Here is a 26,331-nt window from a genome sequence, read left to right as displayed (position 1 = left end):
ACTCCGCGATGGGTGGTACTTTCATCGAGTTGACGTTCAGAGCACAGGGCAGTAAGTCGCATCGCGTCAACACCACATTGAGCCTATCGCATTACGTATCTTATAATTAGACACTCAGATTCCCGTGGGCAGTACCAGTTCTAGGTGAGTGGTTGAACGTGCGCCGAAGATTCCCCGCAAGCCAAGCCAAGGCCACCCACTCACAGCCTGTGAGCACAGTAATCTCCCGAAAACAATCCCGGAGGTGGACACTCAAGGGAGGACCCAGGCAATGTGTCAACGCATTGCCTGGGTCCTCCCTTGAGTGGTGTGGCTGTGGTGGTGGTGGTGGTGGAGGAGGAGGAGGAGGAGGAGGAGGAGGAGGAGAGGGGTGGTGGTGGTGGTGGTGGTGGTGTTGAAGTCCGTTGGTTTGAACAGGTTCGGGCAATAGCAAAAATGCCCAAACCGCAGACCAAACCAAACCTGAACCTAGGGTTCGGTTTGGTGGTTCTCAGTTTTGAACTGTTAGCCCAACCTGAACTTTGGCATCCCTAATTATAAGTGGGGATTGAAGATCAGACGATGCTCAAAAAGGTTTGTCTACTTTTCCTGCATTTGTCATTCTACTAATTTTCACATAAGGGAAGTATGATGACAATCTGGTGTTGGAAGGTGATTTCCATACATAGACACTTACAGTATGATACAGCAGCACAGCCACTTAGTTGGCCACAGATGTCTGCTTTAGGTAGTTGAATGACAAGCTCTCGATGTTGATGTCTCACATATGCTAGCTAGTAGCATCTCATATTTCAAAATCTGGATGATGTTATCAACAAGATAAATGAACAAGATCTGGCAGGGATCTTGCAGCACTGGCCTCCACTTTGAGCTCATTTGGAAGCACTATCCAGTGGAGGGTGTAGCAATAAAGTACAGTGAGGCCATCAGGTTTGGTCCAGTTTGGCCATAATTGCAGGTTTGGTTTGGGGTTCAGACAAAAGTGTCTGAGAACCAAATCAAACCAAAATTTACAATCCCTAGTATGCTGAGCAAGCCAAGCTGTTACTCAAGGGAGCTACAACAAAAACACTGGTATATAGAAGCAGCAGTTAGTGTGGAACCCCTGTGTTGTTTGCATAGTTCTACTTCATCTTCATTTTCCTCTGACCGGTGTCATGCACCAAAGTTGATTGGTAGCATGGACAGGTGTTAATAACAAAGCAAATATTTGAAAGTCTCGCCTTTGCACCACACAGGCACAGTGCCATATGGGATAGTAATCAATATCATCTTTTTTGAATTTGTGGCTGATCAGCACCCACCTGTATTAGGCAATCAAGTCATGCTCACCTTTGCTTTCCATTCAGTACTTTCCATGTTTTAGCATTTCAGCAATTTTACACATCGCCACTGGCTACACATTGCATTGTGCCCTCACTTTTGTCATTTCCCTTACTCCCCTTCCTTTGCCTAGCCCCACCATGAGCCCTTTACTGTCTTTTTTATTCTCACCGGATGGCTGTTTCTGGATCCTCATCATCAGGAAAAATGGGGGTAGAGCTCTATAGCACTATAAGTACTCATAAAGCTGTTATAGTGGTCAAACCTGCTATAAAACCTCTGCCATCTATGGAGCCTCATATAGCTCTATAAATGGCCTTATAGATGTTGGAAATTATTGTGTGGCTGATAAAAAAATATTAACACAGACAGGACTTGAACTCTCAATCTGCTAGTCAGCTTTTGGTTGACTAAGCAACCTATAGCCACACATCACACATTTATCTGTGAGGCAACAATAAACTATGACAAAAACAATACCCGTCTCCGACTGCACTTGCAGGGAGTAAGAGGTACAGTGAGCTTGAGGTCAACAGATACTAGTAAAGATAGCAAGTAGAGGACTTGGAGTAGACTCAGAGGTTTCTGATGAGGAGTAAAGCGGGTAATTCAAGTAATAGAAAGCTAAAGAACTATACATGAGTGTGTAGGGTTTTTATAGCTAACCGTCTATCCCTCAGACCGAAAGAGGAATAAGAGAAAAGTGGTCTGAGGGGAAAACCAACCAATAAGAAAAAAGGATAACTGTCGTACGACTTTGAAGATTAATCAGCAGGTGAGAAAATATACTAATAATAAGTGTTGTCACGCATGTTCAGGAACCATATCCTCATGATGAGGTGCGTTCCTGACTAAAATGTCTATTAATACCTCCAGGCACTGATGGGGTTTAGAGCTGGTTGGTGAGATGTTTACCACCAGTCCTTACCCATTGTGCTGGCTGGCTGGGAGTGATACCTAGTCTCTGATCTGCGATACAAAGTGGTAACAATAATTAAGAAAGCCTGTAAGGGCTATTGGAAGCAGGATAGCAAAAAATACCTCTAGCCCTAGAGCCAGCATCAGGAAAAACCTAGTTGCCTTTTATAGCTATCATAGCCTCCATAGTGCTATATAGGGAAAATAGTAGCTATAGTACGCCTAGACAAGTCCCTATTATATAGCTCTATATAGCAGCACTATTTTGAGCCGTTTGCTATGCCTGCTATAGTAGCACATTTGTGATATACATTGTTGCCTTTACTATGGCTGCTTTCATAGGGTATAAGAGATATCATAATTCTGGATTCTTGTTTCAAATCAATCATACTAAATTTACTTTTACTATAGCATATAGCAAACTGTCAGAATTTATTCCTAATACTGTTGTATGACATGCATAGAGTAAACTACTGTAATGAAGTGAACCTTCACAAACTAGAAAATTCTCTCAACTTCCTGTTTGGTCTCAAGATACTTATTCACTATAGACGACATTCAATATTATTGTATAAATACACTTTGACAATACTCACAGAATTTCATGAATAACTTGATAAGTTTTTTTTATAGTTTGTCAAGCCTTGATGGATAGTGCAAGCATCTGGTAAATGATTATAAGTATAGGTATAGATATAAATGGAGGGACGTACTTTGGCTTGTTAACCTATTCACACCTATTCAGAAAAAGATAAGGTGGTCAAACACACTTTGGAGTAGTTGTAACATACCTTAGTGATAATTGAAGCAATAGTGTATGCTGCCACTACCAGCTGATGATGTAGTGGTGGGATATGTTGGGTATTGATATGGCACTGGTGCCAGTGGCCACTGTGAATAGAGCAGAGCTAATTTCAGTACCTTACAAGATAGTTATTTAAAAAAAGCTATACCTAGAGCTAACAGCATACTTAACAAGTATGCTATTAGCTCAATGTTATTGCAACTTAAAAGGAAAAAAGGATGTGCAGGACTCTGAAGCGCAATAGTGTGCCATTGTGATGTGACATGTAACATCACACTAGTGCCATGTATGTATTAAGAGCTGACTCTGAAAAAAATGTGGCACTCAAATCTAATCTAATCCTGAGAAGTATGTGAAGACAGTGTCACTGTCCATTTTCACACACTCAATTATAGTGTTCAAAGTCAACTGTTGGAAAATTTGCTTTGGTGCCACATATTCAAACTCCGCTTAAATTCATCCATGTGTGTCAAGCAAGACACTTCAACTTTGATGCAATATCAATAGTGTTCTCTAGTACCTGTACAATGAATATTTTGGATATTTGTGATAGATTTTTTTAATAAAACCATTAGGCTAAATTACCTACATACCAAACCATTGTATGAATAATAGGGACATTCTCATCGGCACCGGAAAAATGTCTCATAGACTATTATAGCTTCTATAGCTGCTATAGCACATATAGCTTAGACCTTGTATGTTACTATACACATATAGTTAAAAACAGGCAGGAAGGTTTATGTGAAGCAGATATAGATAAGGGGATAGGCCCCAGTGCATGCACCAGGTGGGGGAACAAAGGGCCCCACTTCATACTTTTGAGAGTATATTGGTTGGTCAGAAGTCAGATCTGTCTGTGATGCAAACACCATTTCTCCGGCCAATAAAGAATTAAAGCTATCAAGTTGGTCTATCAGGAGGGAGTGGGACATAAAGTTGATTTCAGGGTTGGATACCGGATGGGGACAATATCAAGGAGGTAGGAAAGGCTGATTGGCCTCACTATCCAGCTGTGGGGCCAACAGAAGCCCACTGGTATTCAAATTTGAGTTTTTTTTTGGGTTTTGCCGGTTGCTAATCAAATAAATTGAAACAATAGATCAGCTTGCCCTTGAATAGAGAGATGGTACTGACTTACCTTTTTTTGGGGGATCTTCTCCTTGGCTCAACTATCCTCTCTATCCCAGAACTTCGAATATGACCACAGGGATGACCACCACCACAGCCTTGTTCTCTAGTCCATCCCTTACTCATGTTCCTTTCACAATTGTTTGAGTTACTGTAGTTCAGATTGTGACCTCAATTCCAAGATTAAGTTATCATGTGCTGTGCTAAATACTAATCAAGTTGAAACTTATCTGTATCTCCAATATCAAGCTGGAACTCAAACATTGACATGACAGTAGTAAAGAAGGAAATGATGGGCTGGCCATTTATATTTGGGTCAAGTGCCTCAAGGCACTTCTTGTGTTCATACAAACTTACATAATTACAAAATGCACATATAATGGTGTATAAACAACTGAAAACCAACCAAAAGCTTCCAAGTTCCTGAAAGACAATAAAAATTCCTTATTCCTGTTATAAAGGTTAATGTGTATGCTAAAGGATTAGAGCATATAAATAACAGACCATAAGAACATTGTCAGAATTGGACACCTCAGTGCACTTATTATCCACTGGATTAGAATAACTTATCCCATGTTCATCTATAAACTCCTTCATTGATCCTACCTCCCTATCCACTTTTGAGAGGGTTTCATGGCTGCTAGTTAAGATATTCTTATGAAGACTAATCATGAGATATGTGAAGCAACATAGCATTTATTTGACTCAATGAAATACTGTCTTTGAAGTCCAAAAGTAAGCCAAAGTTGGAGATAGTAGCATCAGGAAAACCCCAGATAGCTATTATAGCCCTTATAGATCTACAAGGGCTTTGATAGTTGGTATAGCTGATATAGTTGGTGTAGACAAGTTCCTATTGTACCAGCTCTGATAGCTGCCTAGCAAAAAATCTGCCAGCTGTGGGAATTGAACCCACAACCACATATTAACCATTTTTTAAGCTTACCAAGCATATGCATACCAGAGCACTTATCCACTACACCATGTAGGCTTCCACAAATAATATACCATATACTATATATAATCACTTTTTGGACTTAGTGAAATTTTTGATAAGTTGTTGGTGTAAGCTGTCTTGTATCTATGGACTTTGAAATATGCAGCTACCTGATAAAGTACTTCCTATAGCACAACTAAGTAATATTCTGACAATTATTCTGATACTTATTTTGACTGGTTTAAAGATGCTTTTGTCAATTTCTTTTGACTATTTTCACAACTATTAGTAAACTATGAGAGTGGTCATAGATAGAGTCCAGCTATATAGCATTATAGGCAGCTATGAAAGAAACCATAGATATATTACCTGGTAATCAGATAATAAGTAACATTTTTGATGTTGGAATCACTTTTATTAAATAATTGGACTTACACATAAAATTTCTGGAGTATACAGTAAACAATTAACATTTTAGTAAATTACTGACCTACAACTGCTATAGCTCAAAATCAACTCTCATAGCTCATATAGCCTTACTACTATACCTGTAAAGCTCACTATTAACTTCTATAGCCGGTATATCCGGTATAGCTGGTGCTATAGTTGCATATAGTATTTCAAAGCCCAGATGACGCTGTTATAGCTGGTATAGTAACCTGCCTAGCTATATAGCTATATGGTTTTTCCTGATGCTAGCAGGCACTTCATTCTTGTGGTCAGAGAAGTTAACAGCAAATTCACTACAAAAGAGATCTGGGATGCTTTCACAGGATAACATGATGAGTTTGAGACAAAGACTGTAGTCAGAGTTTGAAGGACTTGCATCATTTTCATCTGTGCTACACTGACAGGTGAGCAGGTCAGTCAGTACTAGGATATTGACAAGTATTTTACTAGATTTAATTGTAGGGGTTATTGGTGCATCTGACAAGACAACGGTTACTTGAGGAACAGGCGGCATAGATATGCACCCGACATTCCTAATGCTGGCAAATATCTCTTCAGAAATGCATATGAAGGCAACATCACACACTTGGCTATGTACAGCTTTCCTCCCCATTCCAATATTTTTAGACTGTCAAACTGAGCATCAAAACATTCTCTCTGTTTGCATCTGGCATACATGTATGGATATCATTACAAAGAACCTCAAAGCCTCAACCACAACAGGTGTTTGTATATCTGATCCTAATGGTGTGGCTTGTCAAGCATAAACAACTCTTGTAGCTTGGGTTGTAGACTTGCTGGAGCAGCAAATGATTGCTTGCACAATGAAAAACATATCTCTCATATCTTGCACATACTTGAACAAATTTGGTGATAATTGACCACATTGACCATGGTTGGGTATTGACACACTATTGGCCTTAAATAGCTTACAATACAATACTTGGGACTTTGCTAACTATCTACTTATTGCAAAGGCCCTCAGTCTCGGTGGTGGTCACCAACTATTTTGGAGGGGTTGGCCTCTGGCTGATCCTCATAAATTCCTTGTTCCCAAGATTCTACACACCTATCACAAATTCTTTTCTGATTATGTGCTGTTGTGGTGCAAATAAGAAGAAGGGAAGGATGGGTTAGATGTACACTACAGGAGTTTACATGCACAAGTGGGGTTTAGGCATTTTGGGAATGGCATTTCACACATTAGGCAAATGACAGGTTGCAAATATTGTGAAATCCAAAAAATGATTGCTGCAACAGCTGCTGGTGCAGTGCCTCCCACTTTCCTATAAGCTGTACGAGCATTAGTTGATTTCATGTATTAAGCCCTATCCCCTGTTTATACCCCAACATCTATTACAGCCATGATTGCCTCCCTAGCTGAGTTTCACAATAATGAGCACGCCATATTAGATTCCAAGGCTCGTCGCAGCACCTTGTCAACCATTGAGCATTTCAATATTCCAAAGCTCCAGCTACTACAGCACTTTGCTCAAGCGGTTCAGAATATGGGAACCCCTATCCCTATGCAATTCACAGCTGATGTGACTGAACATCTTTTTGTTACTCATTGCAAGCCTTTGTTCAGCGGTACCAATACCCGGCTCTACTTTGAGATGCAGTGCGTTCAAATAGAGCTTTTTAACTACCTGAAAAAGCAAGAATGTTTCACTTGTTTGCAGTCTTGCAGCACCAAAATGCTTCTCTTATAAACTATCTAGTGGCCAAAGAAAGCTCTCTTTTAGCTGAGGTGGACCCTGAATCAATTTGGCTGTTGCACACTCTGCCTGATAAAATCTTCAGTGTTCAACCCATGCATAACCCCTTCCTAAAAGGAGTCAAGTCTGTGAACACAAAGACGGCTTTTCATCTCAACAAGACACCAGAGATCAAGTCCATCTCAATTAAGGATGCTGCTGAGTGTTTTTTGTTAGGGGACCTACCAGCAGCCTTGGCCAATTATGCTTGAGGTTTTCAGCATGGGTGCAGGATTTCAGGACCGGACGGCTACCAGGATTTACCATTCACGCACATCCAAGTGTGGTATAACAGCAAGATACAGCTACACTTGATATTTTGTACTTTTTTCTTGAAGCTGCTCCAATCATGCAAGTTTGCATTATATTCCAGGTGACTGCGCCAAAGAAAGCCACCCTTGCTCAGCACCTTTTGCCAGTTCTTGTATACGCACAAAATTTTGCATTTCCAGGAGGGCCGAGAGATGCTAATGGGAGTGTTATGGTCAAAGAGAATGTCAATATGTACATTGTTGAACAGTTATTTCAAAACAGGACAACAGCCAGCAGGGGAAGGCTTCACATGGGTAACATCACATCTACCAGTAGATCTCATACTCGTTTTTGGCCCGGTCATGCATTATAATATCACCTCCAACAATGCTCTCTAGCTCCTGATAATGTTTTACATCAATAACCTCTCAGATAAGGAAACTTACAATACATTCTTGACAGAATTCACTGATTGGTTTATCTGTTATTGCTGTCCACCCTGTAGTATTGTACTAGTAGTAGGAATACAATCTCTGTGTATCTATCATATCTACTGGGCAATCTATATCTTATCATGCAAATAAAATCATATCTCTATTATAGCGCAAACATCTGGTAATCTGCGTCTCAAATACTCAGATGTTTGGATATATAAGGCAATCCCAACTCTGTCCACCAATCAGAGTTAGGGATGCCAAAATTTGGTTAGGTTTGGTTCTCGGACACTTTGGTCTGAACCCCGCACCAAACCTACAGTCTAAGTGCCTGAACCTCAGTTTAAACCTTGAAACAATTAATGCCCCATGTACTTACTATATATGGCAAGTATATGGGGACAGGGGATAATACCAGAGGTGGACACTCAAGGGAGGGCCTAAACAATGTGTTGATGTGTTGCCTGGGTCCTCTATGGCAACAAGGCAACGGTGATGTGAGGAGGTGGTGGGGTACAGAGGTGGTGGTGGTGGTGGTGGTTTTGAAGTTCGTCGGTTCAAACAGGTTCAAACTGGGTCCAGGCAATAGCAAAAATGCCTGGACTGCGGACCAATTCTTGATTCTGAACTATTTTCCTGAACCAAACTTTGGCATCCCTAATCAGAATTGTTGACGCCAGAACCCTTGCATTTTGAAATGGGGTTAGCCCTAAGCATATTTTGGTGCACATTTTACAGATGTATGTGAACAAATTTGGCCAAAAATGGCAATCCCAAGTAAAAAGAGGACAAATTTTCAGTGAACTTGTGTGGACAGATTGACCAAAAACCCAGATCCGCAATGTTGGATATGACATCTGAATACATACAGTATTCCACCAGCACTTGTTCCAACAATTTTTGAATGTCTCACATTACATAGCATCACAAATTTTTGTAGATCAGATACTTTGTATGGCATTATATATACTTCAACAATCTTGAACAAAATTTTGATCTACATCAGAAGTGTTGTGTGTTGTAGAACAGAAATCTGAGTTTGAGGTTTTATCGCACACACACCTGCACTTGCGCCAGCACCAAAAATAATATATCAGCAAGACCTATGTTATCATTCCATAATAATCAACTGATAATCCTAATCAGTCATCTTCTGCACTCCCACCATCGTCTGAACCAACTTCTCCTCTCCTCCTCTGGCTTTTGCTGTTCCTCCTGGTATGTATTGACTGCATCAGCAAGGGCAGCCTCTTGATGCTCTGATAGAACTTGCTTCTTCTTGGTCTGAGATTTTGCATGGCCTGTCATTTTCTGTCCAAACATGAGCTGTATGAAGTTTTTGACCATCTCCATTAGTGTACACTGCCACTTCATATCATTGTAGCCTATTTAGTTATATCTACCTTTGTTGATTAGATAGTGATAAGACCATGAAAATCACTCTCCACCAGCATACCTCTGACAGGAGTGAAACATAGTCGCCAAGTATATTTAAATGATGGACACATAGCTGGAGGTTATCTATACTTCATGTATGATTTTCAAGGGTTCACACAAATGTTTCAACTGGTTAGCAATGAACTGGTCACAAAAAAGTAATATTTCATGATCAGACAAAAAACAAGTCCAATTTGAGATTGCGGAATGCAAACATAATAACTGTCTATAGGTACATAGATAGGCCTCTTATCCGTTTGTTTGAGACCTTGTGGGGGACCCGTGGTGTGAAATTCGAGCGCTGCAACGCGTTGGCGCAACTGTCGGTGGAATACTGTATGCCTATGCCAGGGTCCTGGTAAAGCTTGACAACATGATAGTTGGGATCACCGTAACTCTGCAATGCAGATGGGTTTATATACAGTGGAATTGGTGAGAAGAACATTGACAGTATACCATGAAGATTGTGGGAATGCTGATCGACAATGGTCTGCAAGACTGCAGATACAAATTAAAGTGTCAAGTCAAAGAACCCTGGGGTCTGCAACCCATAGATCGCGGGACCTGAGGAACATGCGTGGGTTGTGGCCTGCCAAACGAATGCAGTGCAGGTTTCCAATGTTCCGACACTAAAAACTGCCGCTGAATCACAGAAAGCACTAGCCGCAATTTGTCATGTTAAACGCCTGGTGGACACAAGAACAGATAGCGAAGGAATGCGCTGGTCAATATTGACAGGCTTTTGACATCGGTCTGGTTTGAAAAAGATCGTCGCCAGAGCTATCAAACAAACCACAGCCGTTCTCCATGGGCGGCCATGACTGCGAGATTTGAGTAAGATTGAGGTGGACCTGATGGCAATAAATGTTTTATATAAAGAGGGTGGCAATAAGGGCAAAAGAAACACAGCCTGTAGTCCAAGTATAGCATTGTAAAGACAAATGCTGCCGTGCTGTTACAAAAGCACCTTTAGATTGCAACACATAAGTACGAATCCAAATGTCTCTGCCTAGCTTGCCTCCTCATCCTCACCAGCAGTCCCGTCAGTACCACCATCAACACCAGAACCCGCCTCCAGTACCGCCCCTTCCTCCCAACTTTGTTGTGCAGCCAGATCAGCCGCATCCTTACGAATCGCAACCCCATTTCTCTCAGCCTTTGGCAGCACCCCGGCCTCAAAAACTCGACCCCGATCTTCCCGCCAACGTACGTGTAAGGAACGTTTCCTGATATTTCACCTTTTCACATATTATTTTCGTCTATTACTTAACCAGATGGCCCGCACTTTAGACGACAACCTAGGTCACCGCGTCCCAATGAATCAGTCACCAGGTTTTGCATACCCTGTCCCTTCTTCCACTCCCCGTCCTCCCCAGCAAAACGAGTGGTCACCTTGGAACCCTGCCTCTTCTCCAGGTCCAAACCCAGGTTATCCACAGCAGCCTTATCCACCGCAGCCTCATCCACAGTCAATGTCTGCTCTGCCGCCACAGCCAAACGGCACCAATGCCCTTCCCTCACTCACAGCACCGCTTCCATCCACACAGACCCTCTCAGGCGCTCTTCCTACCATCCAACATCCATCTCACGATCCCGCACTCAAAGTTGCCTGGGCTCGAGACGTCCTCTTCTTGGTAGACCGATCCCAGCAGAACAGCTCCTCGTCTGACGTACAGGTAGGGCCGGTGCAGATTGCAGACCCACAGCTGCTGCGGCTTGCACAAGTGGCAGTGCCTTTGGTCCTTCAGATCGCATCCTCAGCTCAGCAAGGATCGCCATCATCGTTGCCACCTCACGTCGCAGAGGCTGTGTACCTTCGCGCGACCCTTGCTGCGTCTGGAGGGTTCCCCGACTTCTTACAACACAACCCACGGTCCGCATTCCGCGACTTTGAGCAGGCCGCCCGTGGTGGCTACAGTACAGCATGGTTCAGACTGGGAAGAGATTACGAGAACTTCAACGATGGTATTCATGCGCGGGACTGCTTCGAGCGTGGTGTCAAACAGAATGTGGAGAGTTGTGTATATGTAAGTGCGATGTCTCAATGGGTCCTTCGTCTCTGACAGGAATTGCTTACGGCAGAGAATGGGAATGGCCCATCTAATGGGACAACTTGGATTGCAGGCGCAACCTGAAGCAGCAATTCCACTCCTGCATCGTGCAGCAACGCTGGCGACGGTTCAAGTACCACAACCAGCATACGTCTATGGCCTGCTCCTTTTAGGCGAATTTTCTCATATCACTGTTCCACCACAGCTCTTTGCAGCTTTTGTGCCGCGAGGGTCATCTCCAGCACAGGAGGCCCGAAAGCACTTGGAACGAGCAGCATACTTGAACTTTGCACCGGCGCAGTACAAGTTGGGGCATGCATACGAGTTCGCCCAAGCACCATTTCCCTTTGATGCATTATTAAGTGTGCAATACTATTCATTGGCATCGCAGCAGGGGGAGATCGAAGCAGATATGGCCCTCAGTAAATGGTTCTTATGTGGAGCAGAGGGGAGTTTCGAAAAAGACGAGGCTCTTGCGTTTACTTTTGCAGAAAAAGCAGCTCGCAAAGGGCTGCCTAGTGCGGAGTTTGCAATGGGGTACTATACCGAAGTCGGAGTGGGTGGACAAAAAGACATCGAAGTTGCGAGGCAGTGGTACACGAAAGCTTCAGAACACGGGAATGCCGACGCTGTCGAACGGCTTGCAGCACTAAACCAACCTTCACCTCAAGCACTATCGCGACAGGAACACGACAACATTACAGAGAGCAAGCTCGTGCGTAAGCGTACTCAAGCGAAACAGCGTTCTGAGCGTACCGATGGTACAGGGTCAGCAAGGCCAAGTATGGAAGAAAGTAGACAGGTAGTTGATGTTATTCGAAAGAACTCGTTCGCTCGTCAACCTCACGGTCCTGGCCCTGCATCAGTCCACGCGTTGTCGCCAGTACCAGAACAGCGCCCTCAGATGGGCTACCCCTCTCAACCTGGACTTGGGCCCAGCCCAGGGTCTGCACCGCATCCCTCACTCGCACAGAACGCTAATGTAGTAAGCCCACGCATGCAAAATAATGGTCCGAGGCAATTCCCAAATCAACATCGATACACTCTTGTTGATCCCGGTTCCAGTTCGGCAGGCTCGCCTCCGAACTCGAGACCTCCGTCCCGTGTACATTCGCCCCATGGTCGACCTGCAGGACGTCCACCTGCCCAGAGAGTACCATCTGGGCCATCTCCTGGTGTGGTGGGAGGTCCGCCACAACCTGGGAATAGCCCTCACATGGGTCCTTCCCAGCCGATGGGTAGTCCCGCCCCTATGCCTAATGGCCCTGTGCCGATAGATCCGTCCGCAGTGAACAAGAACGCTCACAAGTCCCCGACGACATTTGCAGAGATGGGTATCCAGGGTGCAAAACTGGAAGAAAAGGAGTGCGTCATCATGTGAAAAATGATTACAATCGATCACTGCATAATTCAAGCTGCCATCTGCATGCCCTCTGATATATTTATCATCATTCAAGAAATTGTTCTACAATCCTTGTTATCTTTTTCCTTTAGCCATTTCTCATCGCTCCTTCCTCTATCTCCGACTCTCCTCTCTTCGCCTATGAGTTCAGGTTCTGCCTTCTCAACAGGTTTCCCTAAATTGGTACTTGTTATTCATTGGATCTTTCCTCGGTGTGGTGGACTCAGTCACGGACTTCAGTCTTTACGTCATACTAAAATGTGCCTCTGGTGTTTTTGCTCAGGATAAATCGGTTTTAATATTGTGAACGGCTTATTCAACAGTTTCCTCCTGCGCGTAGCGCATGATATATACAGTTCACGGAATGAAAATTGATTTTTTTCACGTAGAATACTGTTTTAGCGATTTTGCCAACCAGTTCTATCACAATATTACAAGTTCATTCCGCCCACTATAGCCACTTTGATAGGACACTGATACTTCACGTACTTGGCCACTATGTAAGAGGTTTCACCCCTCTCACATATACATCCTTATACAGACTTTTATTCTTCTTGGGTCCGTCCTGTGGAAAGAGCCATCCTTCTCGCGCTTTTTCCTCCTTCAGTGTCTTCATTAGTTCCAAAAAGTCTTGTACAGCTCCAGGAGATGTCTGGACGTGAGCCACTAGCCGCGATCCTCCTAGCTTGATTGGTTTTGACAATTGAGACGCACGCTGGACAATTTCCCAGTATTCAACCCCAATTGGAGCGGGATCAAAAAATAGCTAATGTAAAAAGACCGTCAATACACTGTATTCGCATAATACAGCGTGATTCTGACCATGCATGTTTCTGCGGGACTCAAAATTGCCACTCCTAATTCTTCTAGACCCTGCTGCAGACGCTTTGCCAAAGCATGAACGCGTGGTAGTAATGGGAAGTTCTGTGTCAGTGCGTATGCCGCCGCACCAGCCAAAACACCCGTTTGACGCATTCCACCACCGAAAAGTTTTCGGAACCACCGAGCCTTGGCAATAAAAGGACTGGATCCTACGAGGATCGTCCCAACGGGGGCACCTAAGGAAAACGTCAGAAGGTGTGATATGGAGAACAGTTACAAGATGATATACCTAACCCCTTGCTCAGGCATAGGCTGACAGAGTCGAAAGGGTCGCACAATTCTTTCACAGGTGTGCACGTCTCCGCTGCAACATGCCAGATTCGTGCACCGTCCAGATGCATTGCAATATTGTGACGATGAGCATAGTCTGCTATGGTAACAACATCATGTTGTGGTATGATTGTACCGTTTAAGGTGTTCTCAAGTGCAATGATGCGGGTGGGGGCACTATTACGAAGAGGAGTTGACTTGAGCAAGTCGGTGCAAAAATTCCAATGGTCTTACATATGCACGTCATCACCTGAGACTATGTGCGGCTCAATATCTTCAAGTGTCAGGTGGTGCTCTGGTTAGAAAGATTGGCTGAGTCATTGTAACAGATAATATAGCGAAACGATATATACCATTGGCAGGGGCAATTGTGATGCTCTGTGCGCCAGAATGAAATGCAGTACCTCCTGCCTCGTATCTACAACACCCATGCCATTTCAGCAGTCTCATAAAGATATAGTACACTATACCTATGAATATGTGATCTGACATCACAAATGACCGAGTAAGGTGGTTGTTTCAGATGAGTTCGTAGGGCTATTTGATTAGACATTGTCCCACTGGGGAGAAATAGTGCAGCTTCTTTGCCTGTAAGTCGTGCAATGTGATTCTCTAGAGCCGCCGTGGACGGTTCGTGATAAACATCGTCGCCAATAGAAGCGCGAGTCGCGTATGTGTACATATCCTTAGTAGGGACTTGGCATTGCTTCAGTCGGGATTAGAAGATATAGAAAAATCGAGGTACCTGTAATTGTGTCGGCTATAGAGTCGCACGAGTTAATAAGTTCATATCCTGACATGAAGTTTCAGCACACTCACACATGAAATTCCTAGAAATGTCTTCGAGCTGCTTCAGATTATCGGCTCCCTGTGTGGGTGTCAGGACAGTAATCTTTGCTATTTCATCTACTATCTTTGCTAGCCTCGCACTGGGTTCCGACTGGGCTGAGACGTTCGAGACGAACCGACGGGCAGGACATGGGGCCCCAATATATGGACCAGCTGACCGCAAAGACTGGGTTGGTGTAAGGCGTACGGCCCCCATCTGCTGTCGACACAATCCGAGTCCATAACGCAGCATGCTGGCAGACAATTGATCCTGCGTTTCCCTGCGTTTTTCTCCCAGAGCTCTGGGTATTTATCAGAACATTATCTAACACGTCCCGAGTGAACATGGTCACGGTATTTATAATACGGATGCCCGGGTCGCCTCTGGTCTCAACTGGGGGGTGATAATGGTATTACGTAAATAAGCACCTGCTACCAACGCTGCCAGCTTGCCTTTTCCCTTAGTCACAGTATAATTCAGCGCTCAGCACGTCTTTCGACATACCCACTGCGATCTCATTGGACTTACTTTCTATATTCTCATGGGAAACGTGAGCTTTGAATTACCGTCATGGATAACTCACTCACGGTCATGGCAGGGAGCTAAAGCCGCACAAAAACGCGAACGCAACAATGCCAAAAATGACCCCAAAGGATCAAAGAGTCAGGCTAAGGTCAATGAAGCAGCCAAGAATATCATCTGTCAGACGTGCAAGCAAACTTTTGTGCGTTAATACCTTCTCTACTGCCTTCCTCGATTATACTGACGATTAGATTTACTTCTTCAATAGCTGCTGACCACGCGTGCACCTGCGTAAGTAGACGCCTCTTGACTATAGCAACGAATCTGACGGATAGGATGAATGTGACTGATGATATGATTTCTGTGCACCGCAGATTAGAAGAACATGCGCAGAACAAACACTCTAAGACTATGTCCGAGTGCTTTCCTGGCGTTCCCAAGTAGACTATGAGGGAACAGCATTTGCCCCCGCATTCTGTAATTTCTCTCCTACTTTCTTGTTCACTTCAAAAAACCCCGCCACACATCTGTCAATGCACACACTTCCGCCCTTGTTGAGGCCACCCTCCGAATAGCGTGGACTGATACATTGGTTGTAACTGGCGACCAAGTCATATATGAGGATATTAACACGAATAAAAATGCGTCGACAGTATGATATGATGCGGTTAAACACATCAGTGATCATCTCAATCCTGTAAGAGAGTGAGGTTCGTAAGAGGTATAGAGTATAAGAAAATGAATGTATTCATTTATGGCCATGTCCATATGCTCATGTGTAACTCCCCTAGCTGGTATAGATGCTCCTCAACTAGACTTTTCAAAAAAAGAACGACAAATTATGCAGATTTGTAGTAGTTTTGTACAAGTCTGGGTGAGTATACTGTAACTTGGGTACACATCTCCAACCCAGGGCCTTAATATAGTACTTTTTTTTGAAATAAAATTACTGTACAAGAGGTACATGTATATGGAAGCTGTAGCTACTGCCTTCCATTCAATGCCTCCTTGGTGTTTTACCTCAAGCTTCTGATCTACCTTGATGTCCTCAACTTGTCAATTTCCCTAGGTTCCTCCTTGTTGGAACATTACGGCCTTCATCCCCAGTCAAAAATGACACAATTTGTATTGAATTAGATAGAATCTCACAGGGTTATGTAAGGGAATCTAATCTAACCAAAACAAATTCCCATGATTATTTGAGAGCAACATTTGATGAGCTTGACTTCAATTCTGATCATGCCAGTGCATCACAAAACACCAATGTGTTGTACATTCATGCAGTGGATGCATGACTGTGCTGTGTGTAAAAAATGGGAGAAAATACAGTTATGTTTCTGTTTCATTCATTTTCATTTATTGCATTGGTATGTTTTTGTTTCTCATTCATTTTATTTGTTTGGTGTTGTCTGGATTTACTGTTATTTGGTTTTATTTGTTTACACTCTTATAATTGTAATTAGTTGTAATTGTTACAACCAAAGTTTGAACACTGGCGTACAACTCAGACAAGCAAAGAGGAGAGTGGAGGAGTGGATAAACTCCTTAGGGTAGGACTGAGTTAGTCGTTGGTAAACAACAGGAGGACTCACTGAGGAGTCTCCTTGATCTATTGGGGTATTTATATAACTACAGGCTATTTGTACATGTGTACTATACAGTTTAATGAAGGTGGTGGCTGATGAGATCATAGGGCACAGCCCGTGTGACTAGCTCCACTGTGTGAGAGAGTTGTATCTAAAATAAGTCAAAGCAGTGTAGCACAAGAAAGTGGAGACACAAGTGGAGTTTGAAAGTAAGGAAAGTGTCGCATGGCACAAGAGTCTGAAAGAAAATTAAAGGGGAGACTGAAAGTTGAAAGTCCAAAATTGTGTATTGTAACAATAATTCAATGTCATTTGTTTTGATCCAAATATCTCACTATTTGTGAAGACTAAAACAATCTAACTACATCAAATGAAATAAAAAGTACTAATGCTGTTGTCAGATGCTAAAGGCATCTGGGGAGAGAACTAAGCATAGTCCTGATGTCCAAACACCTACATGTCATTCAACCCGCAGGGATCAACCAAGGGATTCAGAAGAAAGTGCTGAAGACTATAATGGAGTGAGTCCGCAGATCAGTCCGCAGAGTCCGCACTTTTGAGTCTAAACTGAGTGGATGCGTCACAGCAAGTTGCGGTCTTGCTGGAAAGGCGGTAAAACAAGTTGTGTGAACAATAATATGAGTGGAGGATGAATATAAAGCTGAGAATACGACAATGGGACGACCATTGAGATCCCCTATCCTCTACTCTCCTCCGTCCACTTTCCATTGAGTTAGGAACCAAGGTTCACGGAAGGGCCTAGTGCATGAGCTAAGCCAATTCCCCATCTTGTCCTCCGTACTTCATTACTCTGACACCTCACTCCATAGCTCCGCTACTCCGAAGAGGTCACAGTTCTGACATATACCATGAGGGTGGTTTGCACGTGTGTGGAGTGCTGAGTTAGCTCCTCGTCTGACGGGTCTGAGGTCCAAAAAGTTTGGACCCTATGTATCCGCAAACACAGACTCTAGGTGTTCACAAATATGAACTCTGTGGACTGTATGAAAGTGCTGACTGAAGTGCAGATGGAAGTATATGGAAGTGCTGTGTGCCAAGGCAACTGGGGAATAATTTGACTGAAAAGTGCAGATTGAGGGAGTCTAACTTGCGGATTGAATTTCCCATGGGTGTGGACTGTGTGAAAGTGCAGATTAACTTGTCCAAACTACTGCCTATGTGCATTGTTTCTGCGTAAGATTGTCTGCCGTGCTTGATGCAAACCCAACGAGTCCAAAGTGCAGATTATGCAATTTGAAAGATGTTGAAATGTGGATTGTGCTGATTGTATCCATTGGCAGTGTGGGTAGAGCAGGCTGTACAACAGATTGAGCATAGAATGTGTGGGCTGAATGACATATGATGAAGGAGTGGGTTGGATAGACATGGTATTGGGAGTAGATAAGTGATGGTAATGCAGACCCAGTGTCAGAACCATGGCCTTTTTGGAGTAACGAAGCTGCAGAGTGGGGTGTTAGAGTAACGGAGTACGGAGGACAAGATGGGGAATTGGCTTAGCTGGTGCACTAGGCCCATCCGTGGACCTTGGTCTCTAACTCAACGGAAAATGGGCAGAGGAGAGTAGAGGATGAAAAGGAAGTAGAGTAAATATCCTTTGGAGAAGGATCGGAAAAGACTTAGAAAGGGACTGGTAAAAAGGCAAGGGAATCTATTTGATATTCAAACTGCAGGAACGGAGTACAGGAGTTACAGTTTATATACTATTGAGTAGGAGCTCGTAAGGAGTAACCCGTAATGTAGGTACGGAGTTCCATGCGGATAATTATCTAGCAAGAGGAGAATGCATGTGCAACGAGTGTATCATAAGGTCTAACTACAGATTCTACAAGAAATACTAGAACGTGCAAGGAGAAATGTATGGTGGGTTAGAAGTCTGGTGCAGGAGTATCAAGGCGGATGACCAGAGTACCATGTGAAACTGGGGCATAGAGTAATGCCGACCGGCAGACCATGAGGAACATAATCCCGAGTATGCCAATGGTTTGGGGGCTTCAGACTCAGGGAGTATCTCCTTTGGAGATGCCGGAGTTCTGTCTTTTGGTACAGATATGACACCCAGCCACAATAATAACTCTACATCCTGATTAGATATGATCAGTTTAAGCTCAAAATAAATTTAGGATTACATTAGTTTTAAAACACACACCAAATGGCATCAAATTTCCAACAACAGTTGATGAGATTCAATATATATTTTGTCGATTCCAACTATGTTTCATCATCATACACTGACTGTGACATCATTACCTACATAAGAATACTCATAGAAATACTATAGATAGTATACAAGTACTACTACAAAACCTGTATTTATTAAGTTATTCCCATTATGTCTTAGTCACAACCAACTTCACATATTCTTGATTTTCAACACTCCTCTACAACCATGTTTGGTTGGACTCTGCATCACCCTTATTGCTATCCTGGGTAGTGGCCTTGCCTTGACAGGGAAGGCAGATTCTAATCATTACAGTTGTCATGTCCCTGCAGAATAGGAGGATAATTTCATCCACAATGGTAAACTCAGTATATGATCATGTCAGATGGCTATCCTTATCAACAAATTGGATTGTATGAAGGCTTTGAAGCAACAATCCTACTGCCAAACCTATCAAAGCTATAGCAGTGTGGCCCATAATACCCATGAGACCATCCCAGGACCCCAGGCAATATAGAGAAGGCTGCATGTGGAGCCACCTCAACAGGTTTTGGGTTCCATTCATTGCCTTGGTAAATGTGGAAGTATGGTGGGTGTACCCCAATGATGGCCATGATAGCCAATAGTCCAACCAGTCCTCTGGTGGGCCATGCCCTCACTAAAACTACTGGTACTTTGAAAAATATGCAAAAAGTATAGTAATAAAACCCTGGTCTAAAGAGTTATTAAGGGGGTGGTCTGCTTATTAGGCTATTAACCCTTATCCAACTGGCAAAAGCAAGTGCCCAGCCCAGTGTCAATGATGAGAACTGTTGTTAGACAACCACACATAAAAACAAACTAACAAATAATCCTCCCAGATTCACAAAACTTGTATATGAGCTTTGCCTCTTAGAACAGTGGAGTGGTCTGGTTGTTTGTGGGGTGGTATGAATAATGATCCTTCAAAGTAAAACCCAGAGATGTATGGGTGTGGGTTTTGAGGAGGAGGGATAGTTGAAATGCAGAAAGATAGAGGCTTTGTGGCGAGTATAGACGAGCACTACCTTGCTAATTGTAGCATAAGGTAGGTTTGAGAATGACAAGGTGACGAGGTTCCTAGCGATAGCAGGCTCCTGACGCACAGACTGTAGTGCTGAGAAGGACTCTAATCAAAAGGGATAACAATAACTTCAGAAGTGTAGAGTGACAATGATAGCAATTAATAGTAGAAGCAGTGGGAAGTGTTGTGACCACACTGGATCACAAGTAGCAATAGAAAGTGGACTTGAGATTAGAGGACAAGACTGGATTGGAAGTCTGGATTATGATTTTTTCTTTTTTTTTACAAGGTAAAATACAGGTGTTTATATAGTAAAAAAAGGGAGGCTATGCACAGTATAGTTGTGCAAAAAGAATGAGAAAGAATGTGAAGGAAGGAATATACGCTGACAAATCCTGTGTAAGTAGTACAGGATAAGATTGTCAAAATAAGGAAAAGAAAGGGAAATAAATGCTGTATACTGTGTAATGTCACAGGTTTGTACAGCCATAAAATAAAGTCCAATAGTAATAAAAAAACAAGAAAATCATGATGTCATGGGAAGATGCAGTAAACAAAGCAAGGTAAAAAAATATCAGTATCAACACAGTTTCCTTGTTGTCAGTCAGGCATTCTAAAAAAATGTATCCATAAAATGATTCAATAATCAAGAATAATTGCACTGCAAATGAGTGTTCTGCTGAAAAAAAAAAGAACTGGTGTTACAATAACACATTTTTGGATCTTTAATTTTTATTCTCCTCTTTAACCTTTTTCAGTAGTTTTCACACTCCGTGCCATGCAGCACTTTCCCTTTTGTTCAAACTCCACTTTCTCGCGCTACACTGCCTTTCTTTCTATTTTAGATACAAGTCTCTCACACAGTGGAGCTGGTCATGCGGGCTGTGCCCTCTGACATCATCAGCCACTGCCTTCATCAACTGTATAGTACATATGTACAAACAAACCTGTAATAGTATATAAACCCCAATAGATCAAGGAGACTCCTCAGCAACTCCTCCTGTTGTATCCTCACAACTAACTTGTTGAAGCCTAAAGGGTAACTACTCCCTCATCATTATCTCTATAGTTGGTTCTAGTTGTGCGCCAGAGTAACTAACTCTTGGTTGTTACATGAGTCATAGTAAACAAATTTAAAATGTTATTCAAATGCATTGTTGCATTATATTTGAGTTACCCTTTGTATGTGATTTAAATGTGATTTGGGTGAAGGTGTTAAAATGAAAGTTTTGATACTCTGGTGCGCAGAGAAGACAAGTAGGAGGATCAAGTGAAGGAGTGGGTAAACTCCCTTAGGTTAAGACCAAGTTAGTTGAGAATAATCAACAGAGAAACTTGCTGAGGAGTCTCCTTGATCTATTGGGGTATATATACTACTACAGACTATTTGTACATATGTACTATACAGTTGATTGAAAGTAATGGCAGATGATGTTGTAGGATGCAGCCTTTGTGGCCAGCTCCACCACATAAAATAGTTATAACTAAAAATAAAAAGGAGCTATGCAGTATAAGGAAGTGAAAGTCTAAGTGGAGTTTGAAACAAAAGAAAAGTGTTGCATGGCATAAGTGTTTAAAAAGTTAAAATGGAGAAGAAAAGTTAGAAGTCCGAGAATTGTGTACCATAACAGAAGGATCTTGAAAGGCTCTCATCATCAGAGCCTCCAACTTTGGTTCACTTCAGTCACCCCCACAATGATGCCACCCCTCTGGTATTTTCCCATAGCATCACATCATGTACTATTGTGGGATGATCCCAGATATATGTAATAAAACTATGTGAAACTCAGCCGCTGCCCAAGAGGCTATAGAAACAACTTTATTATTTACCTAAGTGAAACTACAATGGATATTAGTTTAAGGTAATCTCTAATAAATATAATGTAACATACCTCAGCTGCTGCCGAAGAGACTATAGAAACGACTGAGGTATTCCTATACTAAACCCCCTACTACTTATAGTCGGAGGTGCTACTCGCTATAGTATAATGACTCCTAGGAGTACAATAGTGACTCCATGGAGTGGTGGCTATGCTTCATGGAGAACAATGGCTGCTTCAGCAGGGACCAGGTTTATCCGGTTTTGTCACTCCCACTCGAGTGCAATCGTAGTCCCATAGCTTTAGAGAATTTCTAGTGTTTTTCATGAGTGAGGGGTTTAGTGAGAATGTCAGCAACCATATCTCCTGTAGGAACATATCTGATTACTGCCTCTCCCTTTGATACTAAGTCATCTTGGATAAAATGATATTTCTGTTGAATGTGTTTTGTGCGAGCACGGAACTGTGGATCTCGTGTAAGAATGATAGCTGCTTGATTGTCACAGTGCAATGTTGTAGGTCCATTTTGAGCATGTCCAATTTCTTCAAAAAATGTCCGAAGCCATGCAAGGTGTTGTCCAGCATTGCTCAATCCAATGTACTCTGACTCTGTGGAGGATAAAGCTACCATGCTTTGTTGTTTGCTTGTCCAGGAGATTGCTTCTCAGATGGTGATAAAAACAAAGCTTGATGTTGATCGAGACGTGTCTGGGTCTCCAGACCAATCCTCATCTGAATATCCATAGAAATCCATGTCCATGGAGACATCTGTGCCATCATATCGTAGTTCCATGTCCCTGGTTGCTTTCAGATATCGGAGGACACATTTTGCAGCTTTCCAGTGATGGCTCCTTGGAGCTGAGCTATGTCTGCTTAGTATTCCAACAATGTAGGCAATATCTGGGCGGGTTCCGAGCATGGCATACATGAGGGAGCCTACAATTGAGAGGTATGACACTTGACGCCCTTCAATATGCATCTCGTTGTCGATGATAAGAACTGCTGTTAGAAAACCACACACAAAAACAAACTAACACACAATCCTCCCAGATTCCACGGAACTTGTTTATGGGCTTTGCCTCCTAGAACAGTGGGTGCTCTGGTTGTTCGTGGGGTGGTATGTATAAGGATCCTTCAAAGTAAAACCCAGAGATGTATGGGTGTGGGTTTTGAGGAGGAGGGATAGTTGGAATATAGAAAGATAGGGGCTTTGTGGCGAGTATAGACGAGCAATACCTTGCTGATCGTAGCACAAGGTAGGTTTGAGAACGACAATATGACGAGGTTGCCAGTGATAGCAGGCTCCTGACGCACAAACTGTAGTGCTCAGAAGGACTCTAATCGAAAGGGATAACAATGACTTCAAAAGTGGGAAGTGACGATGACAGCAGTTAACAGTAGTAGCAGTCGGAAGTGTTGTGACCACACTGGATCACAAGTAGCAGAGTAGTGAACTTGAGAGTAGAGAAGAAGTCTGGATTGGAGTTCTTGTTTTTTTTACAAGGTAAAATACAGGGGTTTATATAGTAAAAGAAAAGTAGGCTATGCACAGTATAGCTGTGCAAAAAGAATGAGAAAGAACATGAAGGAAGGAATGTATGCTGACAAATCCTGCGTAGGTAGTACAGGATAAGATTATCAAAAAAGGAAAAGAAAGGGATAGAACAATGAATGCTGTGAGTATTGTCACAGGTTTGTACGGCCATAAAGTAAAGTCCAATAGCAAAAAGAGAGCAGGAAAATCATGATGTCATGGGAAGATGCAGTAAAAAAAGGGCAAGGCAAAACGCTATCAGTATCAACACAGTTCCTTTATTGTCAGTCAGACATTCTAAAAAAATATGTGTCCATAAAAATGATTCAAAAATCAAAAATAATCGCACTGTAAATGAATGTTCTGCCGAAAAAAAGAAACTGGAGCCACCGGTCCACCACCTAGTCCAAATCCGACAGTTCCATTGCCTTACCAATAGACTGGTTGTGTTGGACCACCTGATCAAACGAGGGAGGGAGAGGAGTGTAACAACCAAGATTTACTCTGGCGCACACAGGAACACACTATAAAGAAAATGATGAGGGGGTAGTTACCCTTTAAGATGCAGAGAGTTAGTTGGTATACAACAGGAGGACTCGCTGAGGAGTCTCCTGGATCTATTGGGGTTTATATACTACTACAGGGTTGTTTGTACATGTGTACTATACAGTAGATAGATACAGTGGCTGATGATGTCATGGGGCCTAGCCCATATGACCAGCTCCACTGTGTGAGAGAGTTGTGTCCAAAATAAGAAGAAGGGCAACGCAGCACGCGCGACAAAGGGAAAATGCTGTGTGGCACCATGTGTGAAAGCTATAGTACAAGGTTAAAGCGGAGAAATAAAAGTAAAGGGAAAGTCCGAAAATTGTGTTATCGTAACAAGGAGTAATTCCAATTTGGAACAAGTGAGTCCCAGGCAGCGTGTGGTAGGTGTAGCTGTAGCGAAGACGATGGATGAAAGATAAGTGTACCCAAGTGAATGGGACAGCAATGAATATGGGCGACGCAAGGGGATAAACCTTCTCCAGCTCAAAAACTACCCACCCACACTCCAACCAGGCAAGGCGAGCGACCGATGTTTTGATAGTATATGATGGTAGATTGACGTCATAAAGATGGACCTGTTGCCCTATTTGAACCGGCCGCCGGGGCTTTGCTGATATCAACAGTGGCCCGTGGTAGTCGACAGATCGGCGACGGAAGCGGATAGGAAGTGGTGACATCAGAAATGGTGGCGGAGCAAAGAAGATGAGGAGGAGGAGGGTGGAGGTGACAAGGAGGTGAACTAAAATGGGGATCCAGAAACGACTGTCGGGTGAGAATAAAAACGAGAGTAAGGGACCCATGGTGGGGCTAGGCAAAGGAAGGGAAGTGAAGGAAACAACAAAAACGAGGGCGCAATGCAATGTGTAGCCAGTGGCGATGCAAAAATTTGCCGAAATGCCGAAATGCGGAAAGTACCGAATGGAAAAGCAAAGGTGAGCGTGACTGGATTGCCTAATAGAGGTGGTGCTGATCAGCCACAAGTTTGGAAAAGGCAATATTAATTACTATTCCACGTGGCACTGTGCCTGTGTGGCGCAAAGGCGAGTCTTTTTGAATATTTGCTTCGTTATTGACACCTGTCCATGCTACCAATCAACTTTGGTGCATGACATCCACGGACAACTTGAAATTGCAACTGTCCCCAGTTGCTTCCATAAAGGTAGGGTCATAGGGAATGAAACATGGCAACACATTAAAGGGTCATATCAGCATAAAATTCATTCAGATAAGTCATTAATCGTTATCTTCATCATCTGAGTCGTTATGCTCATAGTCAGGTTCATCTTCTGGTTCATCTAGGTTGTTATCATGGTCATCCAGTTCGTCCAAGAGGGGCATAGAGTGACGGTTGAAATAGGGAAGTAGGCAAAATGCTGCAATTCCTCTTCGTGATACTGATCCATCCATTTCTTTTAGAACATATGATCCTCCTTTAGTACATCACACAACTTCATAAGGGCCATTGTAACGAGGCTTTGCTTTACGAGCCAGCTCTTTCTCAACTTGAGTATTCCGCACTAGAACAAGCTCTCCAGGCTGGTATTCGTTCTTGAACATCCTTCGTGCATAGAGTTTCTCAAACTGCGCTTTAGATCTGAGACAAGTTTTGCGTATAGTGAGTGCAGCTTGTTGCAAATCATCCTGTCTCTTTTCTAGTTGACGAATGCGCAGAGCAATGAGGTCTTCTGTTGACATTGCAGTATGGAATCCATGAACAAGGAAAGTTGCTTCTGTCAGATCAAATGGTAGGACTGGGTTAACTCTGTGCAACGGATAAAAAGGGCTGAATCCAGTAGAACAACAAGTAGCGACCTTGTCTGCAAAGAAGGCATGATGGACCTTGGTTGGCCATAAATCGACATTCCCTTCACAGGACTTGACAAGTGCTTCTCTTATGACGAAGTGTCCATGCTCAACAACACCATTTGCCTTGGAATTGTAGGGAGAAATGTGAATATGAGGGATCTGGTAATGTTCCACAAGCTCTTCAAATGCTCCTTTGACTTCGCTTCTATTATCTGTGACAACTTCTCCTATAGCTCCATAGCGACAGATGATTTCTTCCCAGAAAAAGTGAGCAAGATTATGTGCAGATGCTTTCTTCAATGCTCTTCCTTCTGCAGCAAGTGACAGATCATCTCTTGCAGCAACAAGATATCGATATCCTCTGGCCTTGGGCATGAGCATAATGTCGACATAGACTTTGGTGAAGATTGTAGAA

The 26,331-nt window shown here is 42.9% G+C and overlaps 4 protein-coding genes across 4 annotated transcripts; 2 read left to right on the top strand and 2 right to left on the bottom strand.

The window, feature by feature from the left end:
- Positions 1 to 8: 8 nt before the first annotated feature.
- SERLADRAFT_433468 (uncharacterized protein) lies at positions 9 to 534 on the top strand (the record flags this gene model as incomplete). Its single annotated transcript, XM_007313669.1, has 3 exons — positions 9 to 51; positions 111 to 144; positions 258 to 534. 3 exons carry the CDS (start codon positions 9 to 11, stop codon positions 532 to 534), a joined length of 354 nt encoding a protein of 117 aa, XP_007313731.1.
- Positions 535 to 9,652: 9,118 nt separating this feature from the next.
- On the bottom strand, positions 9,653 to 9,965 carry SERLADRAFT_457288 (uncharacterized protein; the record flags this gene model as incomplete). Its single annotated transcript, XM_007313668.1, has 1 exon — positions 9,653 to 9,965. One exon carries the CDS (start codon positions 9,887 to 9,889, stop codon positions 9,671 to 9,673), a length of 219 nt encoding a protein of 72 aa, XP_007313730.1.
- A 1,674-nt stretch (positions 9,966 to 11,639) lies between these two features.
- SERLADRAFT_457285 (uncharacterized protein) lies at positions 11,640 to 15,209 on the bottom strand (the record flags this gene model as incomplete). The annotated part of the gene is made up of 8 exons (XM_007313667.1): positions 11,640 to 13,663; positions 13,720 to 13,955; positions 14,009 to 14,226; positions 14,284 to 14,344; positions 14,403 to 14,467; positions 14,520 to 14,745; positions 14,795 to 14,809; positions 14,869 to 15,209. The coding sequence occupies 8 exons, from the start codon at positions 15,128 to 15,130 to the stop codon at positions 13,394 to 13,396; spliced, it is 1,353 nt and encodes a 450-aa protein (XP_007313729.1).
- A 108-nt stretch (positions 15,210 to 15,317) lies between these two features.
- On the top strand, positions 15,318 to 16,176 carry SERLADRAFT_457280 (uncharacterized protein; the record flags this gene model as incomplete). The annotated part of the gene is made up of 4 exons (XM_007313666.1): positions 15,318 to 15,428; positions 15,477 to 15,602; positions 15,669 to 15,691; positions 15,775 to 16,176. The coding sequence occupies 4 exons, from the start codon at positions 15,420 to 15,422 to the stop codon at positions 15,842 to 15,844; spliced, it is 228 nt and encodes a 75-aa protein (XP_007313728.1).
- Positions 16,177 to 26,331: the final 10,155 nt, after the last annotated feature.

The sequence above is a fragment of the Serpula lacrymans genome (assembly GCF_000218685.1).
Source record: "Serpula lacrymans var. lacrymans S7.9 unplaced genomic scaffold SERLAscaffold_2, whole genome shotgun sequence".
Classification (NCBI taxonomy): domain Eukaryota; kingdom Fungi; phylum Basidiomycota; class Agaricomycetes; order Boletales; family Serpulaceae; genus Serpula; species Serpula lacrymans.
Note: the sequence above shows the minus strand (reverse complement) of the source record. Positions and strands in the feature narration are given on the sequence as shown.